Source organism: Macadamia integrifolia, chromosome 6 (assembly GCF_013358625.1).
Source record: "Macadamia integrifolia cultivar HAES 741 chromosome 6, SCU_Mint_v3, whole genome shotgun sequence".
In the NCBI taxonomy this organism is placed as follows: Eukaryota; Viridiplantae; Streptophyta; class Magnoliopsida; order Proteales; family Proteaceae; genus Macadamia; species Macadamia integrifolia.
The window spans coordinates 36866850-36886997 of NC_056562.1; the positions used below are offsets into that span (position 1 = coordinate 36866850).

The 20148-nt window shown below is 37.3% G+C and overlaps 3 protein-coding genes and 1 long non-coding RNA gene across 9 annotated transcripts; 2 read left to right on the forward strand and 2 right to left on the reverse strand.

The window, feature by feature from the left end:
• Positions 1-705: 705 nt before the first annotated feature.
• On the reverse strand, positions 706-1960 carry LOC122081276. The gene is made up of 2 exons (XR_006141053.1): positions 1584-1960; positions 706-887 (listed from the first exon to the last, which is right to left on the reverse strand). It is a non-coding gene; the product is annotated as an uncharacterized LOC122081276 (long non-coding RNA).
• Positions 1961-2258: 298 nt separating this feature from the next.
• LOC122080987 (chitinase domain-containing protein 1) lies at positions 2259-9167 on the forward strand. The gene is made up of 8 exons (XM_042647892.1): positions 2259-2581; positions 2727-2800; positions 4346-4426; positions 4507-4591; positions 5539-5636; positions 6687-6769; positions 8092-8448; positions 8757-9167. The coding sequence occupies exons 1-8, from the start codon at positions 2312-2314 to the stop codon at positions 9008-9010; spliced, it is 1302 nt and encodes a 433-aa protein (XP_042503826.1). The 5' UTR covers positions 2259-2311; the 3' UTR covers positions 9011-9167.
• Positions 9168-10656: 1489 nt separating this feature from the next.
• LOC122081433 (histone H3-like centromeric protein HTR12) lies at positions 10657-15954 on the forward strand. 6 transcript variants are annotated; one of them, XM_042648578.1, is made up of 8 exons: positions 10657-10809; positions 10938-10975; positions 11093-11138; positions 11213-11340; positions 12414-12488; positions 12829-12904; positions 13815-13871; positions 14365-14624. In XM_042648578.1, the coding sequence occupies exons 1-7, from the start codon at positions 10686-10688 to the stop codon at positions 13841-13843; spliced, it is 516 nt and encodes a 171-aa protein (XP_042504512.1). In that variant the 5' UTR covers positions 10657-10685; the 3' UTR covers positions 13844-13871; positions 14365-14624. The 6 variants fall into 6 exon arrangements, with proteins under 6 accessions (XP_042504512.1, XP_042504510.1, XP_042504511.1 ...); XM_042648576.1 differs by lacking the exon at positions 13815-13871 and adding an exon at positions 15470-15954 and having other exon boundaries at positions 10658-10809; positions 14365-14459; XM_042648577.1 differs by lacking the exon at positions 13815-13871 and adding an exon at positions 14661-14795 and having other exon boundaries at positions 10658-10809; positions 14365-14459.
• Positions 15955-16882: 928 nt separating this feature from the next.
• Positions 16883-19866, reverse strand: LOC122082796 (bidirectional sugar transporter SWEET3-like). The gene is made up of 7 exons (XM_042650571.1): positions 19728-19866; positions 19592-19628; positions 19257-19479; positions 18557-18718; positions 17391-17510; positions 17057-17255; positions 16883-16948 (listed from the first exon to the last, which is right to left on the reverse strand). The coding sequence occupies exons 1-6, from the start codon at positions 19762-19764 to the stop codon at positions 17091-17093; spliced, it is 744 nt and encodes a 247-aa protein (XP_042506505.1). The 5' UTR covers positions 19765-19866; the 3' UTR covers positions 16883-16948; positions 17057-17090.
• Positions 19867-20148: the final 282 nt, after the last annotated feature.

The following is a 20148-nucleotide window of genomic DNA, read 5'->3' on the forward strand; positions in this document are numbered from 1 at the left end:
GTCAGATCATATAATGGCTAACCATGATGGTAACAGTTAACCCAATCATGATTACCCTAGGGTGGGAAAATCACCTAACCTGAACTTAGTCAAGTTTGTTTTCTTTAGTTGAGTATAAGCCATGGTGAAGGATGAATTCTTTCACAAATGGATATCGTTGTGATTGAGTGTCAGGAATGGTGAATGGTAATTCGGACTTTCAATATGTAAGAGCAAAATAATGATGATCTTAGATTTATGGGTGAACCTTTTATCGGGGTTAAAGAAAACTTTCTCTGAAGAGCAATGTTAGTTTTTGTCATTTGATAAAGTGGAATTAGGTTTTAGGTATTGATATCGTATTGGCTAATAAAATTGTACTTTCAATAAGGTGCAATTTTGTACTAAGAAATTTGTTGCACGAATAACACAGTACATACTTTTTTATTTTTAGTATTTTTTCATCAGACTTGTTATACGGTTTTCCTCAAGCCACGACGAAGAAGGAATTCTTTCACTGATGATCATATTGGCCTCAGATGTGGATGTTTCATTTACCGCGGGTGAAGAAAAATTTTCTCCATCTTAATAGGGATTATGTAATGCAATGGGTGAACGGTCAAGGATAGGGAATGGAATCAGCTAACCCAACTTAGCAAAGAATAGGAAATGCCAAAGCTTAAACGATCGAGCTTGGCAAACCTCGAACTAGACCACACACGCACATACACAACTTTATTTCATTGGTTTTATTCATTTAAAGCATAAGTAGTACAATAGAAGGGTGTCACATTTATTCTTAGAAGGTAAGCTTCATCATTAGAGCAATTTCATTGCTAATATCCCATTATTTGCTAGAGATCATCTAGTAGAGTAATGCTTCTTCAATCCCTTAATTCCTCTTAATCCTGCCAAAAGAAAAGGAAGAAAATGATTCAAAATCAGGATATATATGAACTACGCTAACACATGTGCATGCCAGTGGCATGGCTTCAAACCATGAAACTTGACAGTACTTTAAAGAGGGTAGCCCCCAGTTTCTGATCTTAAATGCTATAGTACAAGTTACATATAGGTAAGGGTGTCGAAAATTGGCTTGCACCAGTAGGCCCGACTAGAACCGACCAGTTAAAGCCCAGAATTAGATCACTGGTTAGTAAACAGTCAAGTGCCAAGCCTATTTCGATTCTTATTTTGGTGTTCATGGTGCTTGGTTGTAGTTCGATGGGCACCTGACTATGACCAACCATTTATAATCCGATTAACTTGTTATAATTTAAACAACTTATTTTTATAGCTTAACATATTTAAATATATTCATTATACCCAATGAGTCCTATTAATTTGATATCGATTATGAATCAATAATCGACTGATCAACTATAAACATATCCATGCCTAGTCTATGATGACCTATAATTAACTAAAACGAAGGTGTTTCATGTGGGGGGAGTGTGACAAGGTCCAAGGCCACACTCCCCCATAGAAACCATTTTCCCTCCACTAAATAATGTGATAATGGTGTGAAAATTAAAGTTGATGATACCAATTAGGCCTGACTGAAACTTATCAGGACTGATTGATTGACTCGCCTATGTATATACCTTCTATTTGCAGTGACCCTCGTCCTCGCTCTTGCTCTCGCTGCTGCTACTGTTGCTGCTGTCACCATTGTGCTCAGCCTTTTCGTCTTGACAAAGTTAAGAAGGCCAGCCCCAAGACCATGGTGCTTAGTGTGGGAGGCTTTCATGCATAGCCAACCTGTGACTCATGGGCTTGGGGTTTGCCAACATGATATGTTTGGGTTTGGCTGTGATGCTCTTCATGCTTGTGTTCTGTCCATCCCTTCCAAACCTCCTTGATCTTGTTGTAGTAGATTGCTCCCCACATTTGGCTTGGGCATCATGAGAAACTTGGTTAAAGGGTTTTTGGCATTGCATTGAAGCCATGGCAAGTGACAAGTTAACTCACAATGACAAAGAAATGGCTTATGGTTGTCTATGTATGGCGAAAGGTTTTATGTATGGCTTAAGGTTGTCTATGTATATGGTGGTGTCTTCAGCTGTAGAGGTAAAAAGGCTGTTGGGTTTGGTCCATCTTTCGGTGTTGATCGGATCGATTCGATTCGATTCGATTTAGGTTTCTAGTGATTCCATAAGCCCCAAGTCAAAACCAAAACTTCACCAAAAAAAAAAAAAGAGTCAAAACAAACCGATTTTATTGTTTTAAGTCCAAAATGCCCTTGACATTGTTCAATAGTCCGATCCGACCAGAACCCCGTGGATTAAGAAATCCGGTGAACGGAAGAGTTGTGGAATCAGTGAATGTACAGATGGGGAGGAGACGAGACCGACGAGTTCAAGTCGATCCCAATCGCGATCGTCAACAGTCGGAATCGGTAGCTCTAGAAGATCGAAGGAGCAGCGGCGTTTTCTCTGATCGCCGGCTAATCGTTATCTTCTTCTCCTCCGTCGTCTTGCTTCCCATCTTTTCCCTAATAGTTTACCGTATTAAAGAGGCTCCGCAGGCAGCCGATAAGCTCCTCTCTGTATACGACAGAAGCCTTGTCAATCCTAATGTGAACTACCAAGAAATCCTCGCCGTAAGTACTAATTCTTTCTTCGTCTTGCTCATCCATCTCTTTCTTCCCTGTTTTTTCCTTATATCAGAGTTGCAGTGCCTTTTTTTTGTTGCTTCTTAAGAATGTGGGATTTCAGATTTATTGTTTTTGCTTCCAAGGAATTCAGGAACATTCGAAGGTTTTGGAAAATACAAGCCATCGACACTATACTTATCCAGTACTGGCTTATATCACCCCCTGGTATGCTTCGCTATAATATCAATTCTTCTTTTTCGTAGTAAGGTAATCGTTTTAGCTTATTCACGGGACCTTACAAACGATACAAACACAAATGGTTCTGATTGGAGCGAATTTATCTCATTTCAAATAGTGTGTGGAAATTGCTAGCGAATTGACATGGAAGAAACACTAAATCATAATTGTCAAGGCGCCTTGGGGAACCCAATTCTTTGGAAGAGCAACTAGGCGACAAGGCGCAAGGGTACCCTAGGTGTGTATTATTTACATTGTGTTAGTATGAACACAGAATTCATATCAATGCAATATGATATAAGGATGCTTATTCCTACCAAAAAAAGAAGATATAAGTATGCTAATAATGATTTAATATGAGAAAACCTACTTATAATAAACAAATGATTTAATATAAGCATACCAATAAAAAACAAAGCAATAACTATTAATCGATGAGAAGTGTCAAAAAACTCATATAATATAACCATATAAGTTTATTCAATATTTGTTCCTCTGTGAATTGGCATACACAATAACACCGGAAAATGACAGTTTAAGAATAGTAGAGGTAATCATCTATAACCATTAATTGACGTGAAGTGTCAAAAAACTCATAATGTAAGTATGTAACTATATAAGCATATTCAAAATTTGTTCCTCTGTGAATTGGCATACACAATAACAGCGGAAATTGACAGTTTAAGAGTACTAGAGGGAATAATCTATAACCATTAATTGACTTGAAGTGTCAAAAAACTCATAATGTAACTATATAAGCATATTCAAAATTTGTTCCTCTGTGAATTGGCATACACAATAACACCAGAAAATAACAGTTTAAGAGGGGGGAAAACATACAGTTTAAGAATGGTAGAGGTAATCATCTATATACTAAAGAATTTATATATTGCAATTGATAATGTTAGCATGTTCAATGATGCCAGTTATGCCATCAACGCCTTGGATCTGATTTATATCTTGATATCTTGTTTGCTAATATAAAAACTGTTGTTGACCAAAATCTTATCTCTATCAGTTCAATATTTGCTGAGATATCTGAGTTCCTAATTTTTAGGATCTTGTGTTGCTAATTCTGTAACAGTTCTGGTTCTTGAGATCCAGCCGTTGGATCGAGTCATCCTTTTGAAGAGTTGTTCCTGCTATTTTATCAACTTCATATCAGAAATTCACGTTCATCTGAGTTACTGATATGTTGGTATTAATTAGTTTTGAATTCTGGTTATTGTCAAATCACCGTGATCCTGGTTAATTTGAGTTTCCGAAACCTAATCCTTTAGGCTTCTAGAAACCCATCACCCTTCTTATGGTTATGGTGTATATTATTGGATTACTGTCAATGCCGATGAGTGGTTTACCTTGGCCTCTGTTTGGGTGCCATGTCTCTGTGTGTAGTTGTTGGTATTATATAATACTCATTGCACAGAATTACTCTTCCATTGTTCATTTACCTTTGAAAATTAATGGGGTTTCCTTTGTCAAATTGACATGATGAATGCAATTCTGATATCCTTGTTCAATTGCTCACTGTAGGAACTCCAGAGGCTATGAACTGGCAAAGAGATTCATCTCTAAGATCACACATGTATCACCTGTTTGGTATGATCTGAAAAGGTATGGTCAAAGTTGTAATGCAGTCTTGCCCTCTGGCTGCTCTCATTTTAATATCCTGTTTGTGGTTTCTCCAATTCCAGTGAAGGGACAAAATTAGTTCTTGATGGACGGCACAATGCTGATAAAGGATGGATTTCTGATCTTAGAATGAATGGGCATGCTCTGGTATGGTTATTAACTTGACTCATTCTCCTTTAAAATGCATAATATCAAAGGCATGGAGTGGTTTTTTTTTTTAATTATTTAAATTAAGAATAAATTGACATTGTTCAGCAAAAGGTATGTGATGAGAAGAGGGATTCAAATCATGGATAGTAAAATAAACTGTTTAAAATTGCTACAGTGTACCTTTAGTTCTTTACCATTAAAATTGCTAAAGCGTATTACAAATCAAGTTAAAAGCATGACAAAATTTAAGATTAAGCATATCAATGATTGTTAAAATTAATTAGCAACTGAGAAATATGTAAGTCCTTGTAACTTGAGTTCTAAAGACTCTTCCAAATTACATAGTTTCCAGTTAGAGTCCAGAGAATTCCAAGGCTCTGTGTTGAGGCTAGCTGGTAAACATTTGAAGCATGTATCACTGAATAATTATTTTTCTTTTGTTTTGCATCTCCCTTAGATCCTGGATTAGGTGGGTCTCCTGAGGAAGAAGCATGTTCATTTCCCTGTTCAAGCAAGTTGGGATAAGGTTTTGGTTGTTGTTTGTTGTTGTTTATTTCCCTGTTACATCATTGCAGAATGTGGATTACCACCACTGGAGTACCTAGTTTTTTGGTTGGTGACTTATGCTGCATCACTTACACCCTTAGAATTCTATAGCGATGATGGTAGTTTTCCTGTGGGAAAGAAGCAGAGGTGTTTTTTTTAAGGGTGTGTTACTGTGTTGTCATGGTGATTACATTGGCTTGCTAAATAATTTTTGCTGTTTGTATATTTCAAAACATGTCTATGATTGGATCTCAGGTGGTTAGAAATTAGAATTTTGTTTAGCAAGTTGTCACAGCAGTTAATTTTGCTTTCATAAAAATGCTCATTTAAATTTTTTGTGTTCATAGTGGATCATACAGTTTTTAAAGGTTGGTAACTTGGTATTGCCTTATTAATAGGTGTTACCTAGAGTTGTTCTTGAAGCATTTCCCAAGGAGTTTCTTAGAAAGAAAAAGCAAAAGGATAAAGCAATTGATCTCATAGTAAGAGAGTGCAGGTAAGATATCTACCTTCACTTCTATTCTGCTAGGTCATCCTTTACCTCACAAAGAATGCTAATCCTAGTAATGAAAACATCCAAGGGAGTAGATGTGCTTGGCAAATCTTCATACATGGGGCCCTTTTTGCTTTTAGTCATAATCCTTTTATTTCATTTATGGTAAAATATGTATACAGAGAAGCATGCAAGAGGATGTCATGAGTATAGCTAGTTAAAACATATAAAATAGGTTTACCAGGCTTGTTCCCTGCTTTGGTGGCATGTTCTTCCCCTTTCTTCCGCTCCCCACCTTTACGGTTTTGTTGTTTCGAAGAAGTTCTTGCTGGCTGTCTGGGGACAGTTGTTGGCAAGGCCTGCTGGGCTTGCTTCTCATGAGATTGGGTGAGGGAATCGGAAAGGGGCTCATAAACCGAGCAGGCGGGCTTTTGGGCGCACGGAAAGAATACATGTTTCAAATGCCTTCATGTATTTTTCCATATTAAAGCCATTTTTCATATCTTGCAAAAACATAATGCAAAAAACGGCTCAATTTCAGCGTCTCCTTTAAATGCATATAATGTACGTGCTCTTTTTTTGAATTATAAAAACATTATTTTTTTAGGACCAAGTTCTCGGAAGTCCTTGCGTCCACAAAGATTTGGTTCAATCTCTCTAAGTTCTGGTCCATTCAACCTGAAATTTATATTATGTATTTTCTAAGTACACCTATCATGCATCTGGTAAACTTATATTTTTGTATTTTCTAAAATTACATTTGGCTCTTCCCAAACTTCTTTTCATCCCAGGTACTGTTTTTTATTTGTCAAAAAAGACCAGAATTGGTCTGACTTCACAAAATAACTCCTGCTTCGTCTTGTTTGGGAATTTTATCAATTAATGTTATGCAGTTTGGAATTGGATGCATGTTATTAAGCAGTATCATAGCCATGCATGAGCATTCAAGGTAGGTTTCCATTTTCCAAGATTCAATATGTTGAAAGTTTTGTATGTGATGTTTATATATTTGTCAAGAACATTTTTTTATGTTCACCGACTTCTTGTATACAGGGATATGGGATACGATGGAATCGTCCTAGAGTCATGGTCGAGGTGGGCAGCTTATGGTGTCTTGCATGATCCTGACTTGCGAAGTACGTTATACAAATTTCCCTTGAATCTGCTCTCTGAATCTTATTGGGGCATAACCTTTTACTATTTTGAAATAATGAGAAGTCATAAAAACTTTTGGTATGCTGCTACTTTAAAATATTAAGACAATTAATTTTCATTCATAATTTTGCTTTTGAGTTGACACTGAATCTAGTACACCCTGATTGACTTTTTTTCCAACTAGAGTAACGTTAAAGAGGAATATTTCCTAGTTCCGTGTACAACATTGTTGAAGGAATCAAGGAATAACTTTCGAAGAAATGCTGAGGAATTTCTGGTCATTCAATTTTATTGAGAAATTGCCATGGACAATTCTCTTTCTATGGTTTTGTCATGAAACCTGCAATATATATATATATATATATATATTTGGGGGGGAAAAATCACATCAAACGCAGGGCGCTTGAAGCAATTGTGACAAATGAAAAGATGATCAAAAGAAAGGGGTGTGGATCAAGTTACCTGGTGCATAGTAGTGCCATAGGCTATTGAAAAATGGAATTATATTTATGCACTGAAATTGTCTCTGTTTCCCTTTGTTAATCAAATAATTGGAGTTCCTCCTTTCTTTAGAGGCTAGGAAGCCTGATCACATCACCTGTGTATATTGCCTAATGCTAAAAGCTTGTGTGCGCTGCTTCTTTTATTGTTTTCTCTTAGCTAGAAGGGTTCTATTTGGGACTAATATTAATTGTAATTTGGCTATGTTGGCTACTTGATGGGTTTACCTCATTTGGTATTTGCATAGATGCTTCAAGAACCATTAAGAATTCAAAATTTTATGAACAACTATTTTATTTACTTAACTAGAAACATTATTAAAGCTTTGACATTGAGAAAAAAATTGAAATAGGGGCAAAGTGATTGTAATGCTATATAGAAATTAGAATTTATGGTCTATGATATTGCCTTGCTATTCATTTTCACTTTGGTATATATTAGTATGTTTTGAGATTGAGAAAAGTGTGAAAAGGATGGAAAAATGATTGAAAGCTATATTTATTTGATTTTTTTTTTTTTTTACCAGCAGCATAACATCATTTAGAAGATTTGAATGTTGGAACTATTGTCTTTTTAGGCGTTAGCACTCCAATATATACAATCACATCTTCTCTCTCTCTCTCTCTCTCATAAATGTGCACAATGAGCCTTCTCATCTTTGTAGTGGAGAAAAGTTACTATCTGTTATGGTGCATAGAGATCGTGGGCAGATTAATTGTGCGATTGATTTATTGAGTTTCAGCTTCATTCACTACTGTCCTATTACTGCATCAACTTAATTTACTCTTTGTTTGTACACCAGCCCAGGCACTGCAGTTCATCAAACAACTTGGGGATGCCTTGCATGCAGTGAACTCAGAGAGGAACCCTGAGCATTATCTACAATTGGTTTATGTTATAGGTCCACCACATTTAAGGAACCTCCAGTCACATGATTTTGGACCAGAAGATCTGCAAGCCTTGAGCAGTGCTGTGGATGGTTTCTCACTTATGACATATGACTTCTCTGGTCCTCAAAACCCTGGACCTAATGCTCCTCTCAAATGGATGCAGTCTACCCTACAGCTGCTGCTTCATTCTACCAGGAGTGATCCAAGCATGGCTCGTAAGATGCTCCTTGGCATCAATTTCTATGGGAACGATTTCATGCTTTCAGAAGGTATGCAGTGATAGTGTATATTGTATGTGGGGGTGGGCGTTTTTTTCTCCCTTCTCTTTGGGAGCGGTGGGGGTGAATGCTTCATTTTACTTTCCAAGGGAGATGTAGATTAGACATTAGTTATTAATGATTCTACAGAGACTGTCCCATTCAATGCTCTATAGAGATTGTCTAGTTACCCACATCTGCAGAAAATAGGGACATGATACTGGTGGCTCATGTCTGCTTATGTTTAAAATTTGGCACCCTTCCTCCTTTGCAGCTTTTTAAGTGAGGCTTATTTAATATCCAACTGGGATGTTTTGCAGGCTCTGGTGGTGGAGCTATCACCAGCAAGGAATACCTATCTTTGTTGGAGAAGCACAAGCCTGTGTTGCAGTGGGAGGAAAACAGTGCAGAGCATTTGTTTGTCTACTTCGATAACAAGCGAGTCAAGCATGCAGTGTTCTACCCTTCATTGATGTCTATCTCAAAGCGCCTGGAAGAAGCTCGAACATGGGGGGTTGGCATCTCTATTTGGGAAATAGGGCAAGGTTTGGATTATTTTTTTGATCTTCTCTGAACTCAATTCTTCTTGTTTTTTCATTTTCAAACATTGTAACATAAATTTTGTTTATGTAGCTTCAGTTCTTAGGTGACCTGATCTGTTAGAAAGGAAACTTTTGTTGATTAACTGTTGCTGTCAATGTTATAAAGATTGCAATTTTATTCAATCAAAACTGATGCAATGATCACCTTCTTAAGTTCTCTAGGTATGCTTCCTATATTAACCACAAATCAATATAAAGTATAAGGAAAGCTGGTTTTGTTGATGGAGTCCATGGTATTTCATGGAATCATGGTGAAGAAGATGATCATTGGTTTAGCTCAATGATGGACTGACTTTTCTTCTTTAACCTGATGCTGGACAAGGAATTGTGGGATCTCATCAGAGCTGCTACACTCACCTGCTGGTTTGCAGTTTCATTTACATCTAAATGAAATAACACAAAGTATAGTTTGGAAACAGTAAGATTGCTGATGAAAGAACAGGAAAAATTCTTGCAAACCGGGAATTAATCAGCTCATGACATTCTCAAACTTCAACCTACAGGTCGCAATTGTCAGTAAGATTGCTCCAACAGCTCCTAGAACAAGAGTGTAAATGTATAGCTTTCCAGGCAGCTTTCCATTCTTTCTGCCTGCATTGCCAGTTGCAAATATGCATCTGTGGATCTGAGACTGCTATGAGATTCATGGCTGTTATGGGGAAGGAGATGTTGGAGGTTTGAAATCTGGATTCTGCATTCATAAAGATAAAAGACCACATCAATTTACTTTATAACATGAACAACTAGTTTGTCTATGTAGCAGGTAATGGGCTTATGTTTAAGAAGCTGGACATGGTAGCTTAAGCTATCATATTAGATGCAAATGGAAGTACTATATGAAACTGCAATTTATTTACTATTTCATTCTCCACCTATAGATGGAGTTTGTGTAAAGATTAGTTTTTCCCACCTTAATCTCATCAACAAGCTCTTTGGAAGCAACCTTGGTGTTCTAAAACTCATCAACCTGTTGCAGTGTTTCCTTCCGATTTTGTCAATGTAAAGTAGGTGAGGGTGAGCTTGGCGCAACGATAAGGTTTTTCTATTGGTAGTGGTCATGGGTTTGAGTTTTGGAAACAGTCTATCTAAAGTGGAGGTAAAGCTGCATTCATTTTGATACTCCCACACCCCATAATGGCAGGAGCTTTGTGCATTGGGTACACCCTTTTTTTTTTTGTTCATAATTCGACAATGCTGAATTTCAAGTCGTATAAAGTTGAAGTTCATTATCTTCTCTTTTATCCAGACAAAAGATTGATTAGAAAATTCATCAAATAGAGAAATATGGATTTGTTTATTCAGTCGTGTAAAAAGGATTGAAAGATAGCAAATTCGACATCGTGAGATTAAATTTTCAAAAAATTGTAATTTCCTTCTCCACTTTTTTTTTTGTCTCAGGAGATCATTTCCACTTAAAACGACATTTGAACCGAATTACCAATACCGTATACAAAACCGAATAAACGAATCGAGCCGGTTTCGATTTACCCTCTCATGAGTCATGAGTCATGACGCAGAGCCAAACGTGCGCACCCTTACTTCAGACACTGTAAAGGGTAAATGTGTAATTATGACTATTCGCTGCCTACGCCCTACAGCGAGCGGGAGATTATTATTTTGAAATTTAGTTGAACTGAAAACACCGAAATGAGTCAAATCACTGTTTCTCTCGTAACCAAAAAAGAATCAGTCTCTCTTTCTCTCTCTCCTCGCCTCGCTTCCATGGCGAGGGTTAAACACAGAGCCGCACGAAAATCTGCACGATTATCAGGTCTGCTCTCTCTCTCTCTCTCTCTCTCTCTGTGTTCGTTCGGTCGGAAGTCCATCTTAATTTCTGTGGTTTTTTTCAATCATGGAAACCTAATTTCATTTGTTACTTTATTTTCAATTTTCTAATAGGAGCTGGAGCAACATCGGCATCTCCTGGCCCGAGTTCGGTACTTTTCTCTGGTTTCATTTATAAATTTCTCTAATTGATCTTCTTCCCTGCTCCATCTTTATTCTGGAATTGATTCCTGAAGTCTTTTAAATTTGTTACAAAAATTAACATATAGGCTTCTGGTAGACGCGCTACAGGAAATGCAACCGACGCACCCGAAAGTAAGTCCTTTGCTGCCTCGGACTCTGTAATTGGTTGTTTCTCTCTCTGAAATCATGAAATATTGATGCCTCAGGTTCTACGGCAAGACAGAGGCAGCGTAAACCTTACCGCCACCGCCCAGGAACGGTGGCTCTTCGGGAGATTCGCCAATTCCAAAAAAGTTTTAAACTGCTGATACCGGCGGCACCTTTCATTAGAACTGTGAGTTACTAAGCTCACATTGATCTTAAGGGTTTGTTAGTTTCGAATAGAAATGTTCGTTTATTGGATTGAACAAAAACTGCAACTTTGCCCTGAAGATATGCGTTCTACACATACAACTTAGCTCGCCAAATTCTTAGCATGCTCAGTGAAAGCCAAAATTTTTCTGAGTTCATTAACGTGGACAGCGTTCATGGACATTGACCCAGACAGTCCAACTGTTGATTTTAGCCATGGAGTTGGCTATAAAACCGAACACCATACTGTTCTTACTATTTCTGTCCATATGATTGAAGCAGTGTTACTCTCTGTAACCTGCTCTAATGAGCTCTCCTAAGTAGATTTTTGGGATCATCTAAAGAGTATATATGGTACATGTTTGGTTCATGGCCGGTCCAGAAGATGTTCTAGTGTGTGAAAGTGAAACAGACTGGATAGATCTCCTTGACAGTTTGTTTTTGGCACCCACTCACTTTTCCTTTTGTACGACACTTTTTCAGATGGTAGGATAGGTTTCATAGAAACAACGTAACCATTCCTTTGTTGTGCCCAACATTTATACATCTCAAGTTGACTATATATATTTTATTATTTATTTATTTATTTTTTTTGGGGGGGGGGTTGGGGAGTGTGTGGGACTAAACTAGGAAAAACATGTGAAAATAAAAAACTAGGGATGGATGGTCAGGCCAGATAACCAACTCAAGAAAAATGTTACTCAACATATTTGCATTTGTCCAAATTTAGGTTTACTTTCATCAGTTTCAGTGTTTAAATGGATCTTAAATCAAGGTTTACTTTAATTTTTTGGTGTTATTGTGCTTGTTTTTTGGTGATGATGTGCTTTGTAGTAAGCTTTGAATAGAGCTGATTTGAGAAAAAAGGATCCATGTAGCAGCCCCTTTTGGTTGGGAAGATACGGCTGAGTTGAGTTTGAGTATGCTTTGTGTAGTAAGACATTTTTATTTGCTATTAGTTGATTGAGCTGGTTGATTATTTGGATTAGGTAATTAAGCTTGTAGAAAATGAGTTATTAAAACTGATTCTAATGAGTAGCTTCATTTTTTTCTTAGGTAAGGGAGATTAGTACATTCTATGCTCCAGGGGTAACTCGCTGGGCAGCTGAAGCTTTGGTAGCTCTTCAAGAGGTACAAAAACTATTAGTTTATACTTTATACCCATGCAGTCCAAGCACACTGAAATGCCTCTAGACCATGTCTTTTTAGAAACTCATTTTATCCCCTTTCTCCAAGGGGAGCCATCCTCTATCTCCTCGTGTATTAAATTCATTCATCGTTTAAATGTACATTTGAAATGTCATTATACTAAGTCAAGTGAAATTGTCTATGAAATCTATCTGTGTTGGTGTGACTCACCAAAGAATTTCCTGGAGAAGCAGGAACGGCCTCGTACTAACTATGCCAAACCAGTACATCTTATGGATCTTTATAAATATATATTGCATTTACTGGGTGACCCTCTTTGTAGGCGGCAGAAGATTATTTGGTTCATCTATTTGAAGATGCAATGCTTTGTGCAATCCACGCGAAGCGTGTTACTCTAAGTAAGTTGGTGTTCTTAAGTGAATTGGAGTTTTGTTCTTTTCATTTAGGGTTCTGTTTACATCCTAGGTTTCTTGTGAATATTCGTGATAGTTAGAGCTGGTGACAGGTTTTTGAGTTAATTGATTCCTTTTCTATTGATTAGATCATTTCATTCAACACTATTTATTGAAAACAACAATTTGGTTTGATAATCATTTTCTTAAAACTTTTACTTGGTAAACCATGCATGGGTCGGGAATAAAAGATTGCAGTCTTTAGATTTCAGTGCTGAACATCCTGTATGCATGAAACTCTTAACAAGCTTGCTTCCTACGGTTTTGTTCTTGTTCTTTGCATGATCAATGTCATTATGTCAAGGAAGTGATTCTTGGTTGTCGGTATATGGAGGCTCTTGTTGAACCTTTAAATGTGAATTGGCAAATTCCCCATTGTTTTGTTAAGACAGAGGCATTGATTTCCTAATCAAAGTTTGTGTAGGATTGGCTGCTAGATCAGAACTGTGCTTTGAGTGGCATGGATATAATATGAAAGGATAGAGTCTAGAGGTGGGAAATGTGTAGACTTGACAAAAAGGAGAGTTTGGGCATGATTCCAGAGTGGGTTGCATTATCTGTTATGCACTTATGGTTTGGGAGGAAATTACTAGCACTTTCATGAAGTTAATGACATTGAACATTTCAAATTTTAGCTTTAATATGGTTCTGGGATTTGCATGGAATACTTGGAATATCTTGTTGAGGTTTGAATCTGTCACCACTTTTTTTGCACTAGTTTTTCTGCTTTGCTATCAAATCATTGGAGAAGACAAATATAATGAAAAGACAAAGTCACCTGTTTCCTGGTTTCAAGGGTTCTGAGGAGGCTTAGCTCCCTTCCAATTTACCTCTCTAATAGCTGATTTTCTGGCAGATGGTGTTTGGCAGGAGCTAGGCAAATGAAGCTCACTTCTTTGTTTCTCCTGGAATGGTTGATGCATAATCTCCTCCACCTCTTTCCTTCATTTTTAACCATATGGCTTTTGCTAGTTGCAATTGCAAACAATTTTCATAGAATTTTTCTGTGATGTTCTAATTATCAGTTGTCACCAAATAATAAAGTTGGGAAAGCTGATGCATAAGGTATAAAATGGGGAAGCCCTCAAGCACATTGTATAATGCTTGAATCTGCATTGAGAAACTTAAATAATGTTAAAAAAACTAGGAGTTACGACTTATAATACAAGTGTATATATCATTAGTCTTATGGACTTTTCAATATCATGCTTTATGTATTCAATTATTTTCCTTGCTAAATAAGCTAGTACGACCCTAGTTGTACTGGGATGTAGCTGTTACTGACCTTTGTTTTCACCATTGACCTTCACCTATCCCCCTGAAAGTTCAGTTATTTGATAAGTTATTTTTCGGTACTTGGTTCCATTGTAAACTAACTTGTCTTTGTTTCTCTGTTTTTGCTCCAGTGCAAAAGGACTGGGTACTAGCACGAAGGATAGGAGGGAAAGGGAGGCCTCGGTGAGAAGGGTGCAATACTTATTGGCATTACCATCTGTGGATGGTAAATGTTTCATATATTTGTCTGTTTGATATCCTTTTTATCTTAGTGCAATCATATGACAAAATTTACCAACCAGTAATCAATCTTAAAGTGCTTTGTTGGTTCTGTAGCATCTTTGGAGATTTACTGGATGGTGATGAAGTAATCTGAGTCTTCTTTGATTCATATCTAGCCTGAGATTCTTTTTTTTGTTTTGGGTAGGGGTGGGTGTTGGGTGTTGGCTGACTTGGATGTTGTAGATGGGGGTCATTCAATGGGAGATAACAGTGTAACCATTAGACCTCTAATCAAATGGATGTTTCTTAGTTCCAATTAATAGACCACATGTTTGATGTATATCCTGAAGTCAAAGGGCAAATTTACCAACCTTCTACTGTTATTAACCTCCAATACAATAATACCAACCTCCTAATTAATATTTTAAGCAAGGGAAAAATTCATTTGAATTGTCTGGAACTGGTAAGCCTACCAAAGCAGCCCATTTTCATTGTGCCATGTTGAATGATGATGTGGTAATTTTGACTGTTAGATAGGTACATGGTTTGGCTTAGCTTTGTGTTAAATTTCAAATATTAATTCGCTCAATTTACTTACTGTGTATTAGCATGCATCCCCATGTGTGTCTACCCACAAATTGAAATTTTACGTGTGAGCAAGGGACCTTGGGTTTACCTGTCGGCCCCATCTGATATGTAGTGTGGCAGATATTTGGGCTGCTCTAATAAACTTATCAAGCCAGGTCGCTCTGTTACCCTTAGAATATTGTTTCCATTGGTTGTAGTTACAGTACTTGTCCGAAACCTTTGGGGAAGAAGGGTATTATTAGTTGGTGGATCTAGGGGTAGCCCAGGGCCATTGGGCTGGGCTGAGTTAGCTGAAACTTTGTTTCTTTCTTCTTCTTCTTATTCTCTCTCTCTTTTTTTTTTTTTTTTTCGGGCTGGAATCATGCATGGGGCTAAGTTTCGGTTGGGTTTTTGCTCTACCTGCTGACAATCTTAAGGCTATGCCAGGCAAAGATGGGCCAAGTCTTGACAGGTAGGGCCAGTGCGGCAAATATTCATCCGATTGTCCAATTGTACAGCTCTAGTTGACAGAAGGTTGAGATTTTTTTGCTGAAATGTGAAATATTGGCTTCGCTATCTCCTTGGAACTCTGCTTTTGTATTGCATGAAAACAGCATAGAGATATTTGTCCTGGTTGTGGTTAGACATAGTTGGGGATGAGTGGGGAGAAAAAGAACCAGAATTGATTCTGTACTGGAAGGTTCTCAAACTGGTGGTGAAGATGAGGTCAAGGTGGATATGGAACCTGTTGCTACCTCTAAATGGTTCCTGTGCTCAGATATTCTTCCACTAGTATGGTAGGTTGCAAGTAAGTTTGAAGTCTTGTTACACAAGTATGGATTCCTATGCTCAGATATATGTCATGGATATTTATTATTTGGTTCGAGGTTGTTTTGTTTGATTCATTTAATTATTTGATTCAGTTTGATTAATAATGCATTCAAATTTTTTGATCCATTGAATGTTATATTTTGATGGTATATTATGTGGAGAACAATCTTGGTATTAGGGTTCTTGTTGATGAATCAATGTTGGGATAAAGTGAAGATTTGAATAAGTTCTAAATGGATGTCATTGGAATTACATTATCAAAAGTAGAACCTGATACTTAACAAACTTGGTGCAGTGAAGAAAGAGAAGAGAAATATTAGAAATATTTTGAGTTCTTCTGGGATGCAAGTAGCAATACTAGAACCTAGCAAACTAGAATCTTGTAATTTTTTGTTCTTTGTACCCTATGGCTGTGGGTTTCACTCTCAGCTGGAGGGAGTTCAGTCAGGCCAAAAATTTTCTGTTTCTGTTTTCTATTCTGTACAACCAAACGGGTCCTGGGCCAGGATCAGGGGAGCGGGGGGCCATCCAATGAATTACCTATTCTACCATTGCATGGTCAACCAAAACCACCACCCAAGTAGCCCATGTACTTTCGGATTAGCCTATTTTGTGCAGGCAGGTTGAAAGCTTAGCAACTTCAGAATCTTTGATATGCATTTTCAGAATAGATTCTTGGTTTAAAATGGAATTTGATACCGATATGATCCAGCCGTCTAACTGATTTGATACTGATACTTGGAACCTTGCTGGAGTGACTTCTTCATATCATTTCCTTTCAATATTTGTAGAATTTCTTTGATGATTTTGTTCTTCCAAGGCTAAAGCCAAAACTTATGCAAACAAGGTAGTACCAACAGTAAAGCTCCATTCAACCAAACCAACATTGGGTTTATGGTTTTTTTCCTTATTGACTTAAAACCACGTCAATATGGTGAACATATGTGATATAGTTCATTCTTTCTTCAGTACAAACAAGCTATACCCCCAAATCAGTTAAAAGTAGAACCCCCCCCCCCCCCCCCCCCAACACTTGTTTTCCCCCCTTATATTATCTCGTTTCTTACTAATTGAGACTGCCGGCATCACTTTCACCTGTCATAGCCACCAAAAAAAGAAGAGAGACCCCACTTTAGTCTTCGTTGGATAGAAGCAACAAAAAGTAGAGTAAAGAGACTGGTTTATGATACTAAAATAATAAACCTTTGAAAGGAAAGCAAGATCTAACTATTCGTAGTTAAATCTTGCCATTGGTGCCATTGATCATAGTTAGGGGTTTGTGTTCCACTCCATTGGTTTCTATGTCCATCTTGCTTGGTTCTTCTATGATTCCTTTCTTACGGTAGATGCAGTATAGTATCAGCTGGAAAATGCCCAATGGGCTCCCTAAGAGATTTGGACACTGCCCACCAAGTAAAAATAATAGACTTGTCAAATAATTTGTTAGAGAAATGTTAAACCTTAGGGCTGAGAGGGTTTAGGATTTACAAAAAGAAAGAAGAAAATGTGTGAAATACTATATGGTTTGTATGCAGACCGCTAGGAAAAGATCATGACTTAGTAGACCATATGCCATCCAAAGTGAACTAGCCAGGAATGAGAAGAGGGATAGGTAGAACGGCATGTATTCCACGCTCTTCGTCTTTATCACTCGTTTCTGTAAAAAAAAAAACAAAGGCTTTAGGTGAATCGAAAACTTATAAATTCTCATAAAATAAGTAAAATTGACATACTTGTTTGGGGTATGTTTTTGTTCACCCCACGGTCTACCGTCATAATTACCTGTACGAATGTATATTGGAGGCTTGAAATATCCTTCACTGTTCTCAAACGGGGCTTGAGGGTGCTTGGATGGGACTTCAGGCCTTCAGGGGGCAATTTCAACCCTATACTAGGGGGAGGTAATTAAGATCCTTGGATTCTTCTATGGGTGGAGGAAAACTTTCCCTAAAAGCTATAAACCAAGTTTCCTATCACTTATGGTGAAATAATTCTTCTTTCACATAGGTCATCAACACTGTCATATTGCATTAGAAAGGAGGTAATTTCAATTTTTTAGATAATGGATTGGAATTTAACGATGACGTAAGACTCCAATCATGGGGTCACATCATTGGTATAGTAGAAATTCCTACTTCTATAAAGGTGAAAGAAAACTTAGTCCTAAAATATTTAACGGTCACTATCTCTTTCTATTTATATATTTATGAAAAGTTAATAAATCATCATATAATAATCTGAAAATTGCAATAAAAAAGAAAAAGGGGAGAATTGTGAAGATTTGAAATTTTTTCTACTAGTAATTTTTATCCAATACATGAAGAGAATCAATTCGGTTGTTGTGGTCGAACTCTATTATGAATTTTTTACCACATTCTCAATAGGAACCTCTTATGTCTTCCTTCTCTGAGCTCAAGTTATAAAAGATGGAACCGAGAAAAAGGTATCAACAACAATTGGTTTTATAATGGGACAACTCATGATGTTCATGTCGATCTATTATGCTATGTGCCTTTAAATCTAACATTGGATAAACCTCATACAAGAACTGTCATAGTTCTACCGTATCTTTTCTTTCATTTCTTTTGGAACAATCACAAACACTTTCGTGATGCATATGGGGTTGGATGGTAGTAGCCAAATCAGTTTCGTTAGCTTGAATGGAAAATTAACTAAAAAAAAAAAGAGAGAAAGAGCACTAACCACAACAACAAGTGGAGAGCCGTACATGACAACAGAGGCCACCAGTCCTACACTGCCAACGAAGACCTTGCGCTGTCGATGGCTGTGCAATGCGAATGTTGAAACAAATGTGGTGGTGAAGATTGCTATTATCACAGGTAGCGCTACCAGAGCAACCAACTTCTGCACTTTCATAACCATTCTATTTATTTATTATTTTCTTCTCATATTAGTCCCTATCTTCTATGTATTACTATTACAACAATGAATTCACTGAGAGAGAGAGAGAGAGAGAGAGAATCATGCATGGGAAGTACGTAACATGGGTGAACAATGAGTGCAAAATGCTATGTCATTTTGAGATGTTGTGAGTTACTTCATATACTTAAGAACTCTTTTTCACTTGTTGCCTCAAGGTTTTGGGTTGAATCTTTAAATGATATTTTCACGGAGACCGGATCCTCTCCCCATGTGGTGACCTCTCCATATGGGTAAGAGCCGTCCATGCCATCTCTCCCTCTGACCACAAGTTAGAGGGGGAGAGAATATCCGATGGACAGCTCTCACTCATGTGGGAGAGGGTAACTCCTCTTCTCATATGGGGAGCTGATACGGAGTTTCTTTCATAAGTTAAACTATGAAGAGCCTTTGCAAATGGATTATATGAAGTATATGATAACTAGAAAGGAACTGATGAAATTTAAATTAAAAAATTACTTGCCTTGCCTTTTGAGGAAGCAAACCAGAAGTATATGACTATAAAGGTGCACTCCATGAGAATCCCAAGGCCATTAATGGTGACAAGAGGGAAATTTTCCCACCCATTGCTCACCACAGGCAAACCATACCATGTATAGAGGAAACAGTTAAACAAAGCAAGAATATAAGGAACACATGAGAACTCCTCAGTATTCTTCTTCTTTATGACCCTTTTGATAGTTAATCTGTTGAAACAAACAACAAAAAGTTAAGAACCTCATTTACAATATCAATTGGGTTTCTCTTTCTTTCAATATAAGAGAAAGAAAGTACAGTAAAGCCTCCTTGTGTTCTTACATTGGTGCAGCATATAGTAGCAAAGAAGCTGCGTTCCCTGTAACAAGTAACCATGCATTATAAACTTCTATATTTGGCCTCAACAAAATGGCTAGAGCTGTAAAGTAAAGAAAGAAAACTAGAAGGCAAGGTATACCCATTACTCCAACAGCCATGCGCAAGGTAAATCCCATTGTTTTCCTCCCAAGAACTAGAGGAGTCTTAGACTGGGAGAGAGAAGGGAGAAAGGACTTAACTAATGAAGAGAATGTCTCTGTCTGTTAAGACAACTCCTGAAGGGACCCATATAAATAATGCTAAGGGTTGGCTATGTACGATGAGATAGCTGTGAAGGGGAGGGTAGGTGCTGTCTATTCTCCCAATAAACTTGTGAAGGAAATCATTCACTTTAATTCAATGACTCGTGCTTGATTTTTTTTTTTTTTTGATAATTTACTAAACGCAAAAGGTTTTATGAACGGTCCATGTCAATAAATATCTATGGGTGATCCATCTTGTTGTGTCTAGTGGATGGATCATGTCGCAAATTTTGATAATTTGATATTTAGAGAATGTTC

What these genes read in the sequence shown, in the direction of transcription:
- LOC122081433 (XM_042648576.1), top strand. Translation starts at nt 10,686, where the DNA reads ATGAGTCAAATCACTGTTTCTCTCGTAACCAAAAAAGAATCAGTCTCT. An exon ending in TGCAACCGACGCACCCGAAA is followed by an intron (nt 11,139 to 11,212) that starts GTAAGTCCTTTG and finishes TTGATGCCTCAG; the next exon opens with GTTCTACGGCAAGACAGAGG. An exon ending in CGGCACCTTTCATTAGAACT is followed by an intron (nt 11,341 to 12,413) that starts GTGAGTTACTAA and finishes TTTTTTTCTTAG; the next exon opens with GTAAGGGAGATTAGTACATT.
- LOC122080987 (XM_042647892.1), top strand. Translation starts at nt 2,312, where the DNA reads ATGGGGAGGAGACGAGACCGACGAGTTCAAGTCGATCCCAATCGCGAT. An exon ending in GTTTGGTATGATCTGAAAAG is followed by an intron (nt 4,427 to 4,506) that starts GTATGGTCAAAG and finishes CTCCAATTCCAG; the next exon opens with TGAAGGGACAAAATTAGTTC. An exon ending in GCATGATCCTGACTTGCGAA is followed by an intron (nt 6,770 to 8,091) that starts GTACGTTATACA and finishes TTTGTACACCAG; the next exon opens with CCCAGGCACTGCAGTTCATC.
- LOC122082796 (XM_042650571.1), bottom strand. Translation starts at nt 19,764, where the DNA reads ATGGGATTTACCTTGCGCATGGCTGTTGGAGTAATGG. An exon ending in TTGCTTCCTCAAAAGGCAAG is followed by an intron (nt 18,719 to 19,256) that starts GCAAGTAATTTT and finishes ATGAAAGTGCAG; the next exon opens with AAGTTGGTTGCTCTGGTAGC. An exon ending in GTCATGATCTTTTCCTAGCG is followed by an intron (nt 17,256 to 17,390) that starts GTCTGCATACAA and finishes CTTGGTGGGCAG; the next exon opens with TGTCCAAATCTCTTAGGGAG.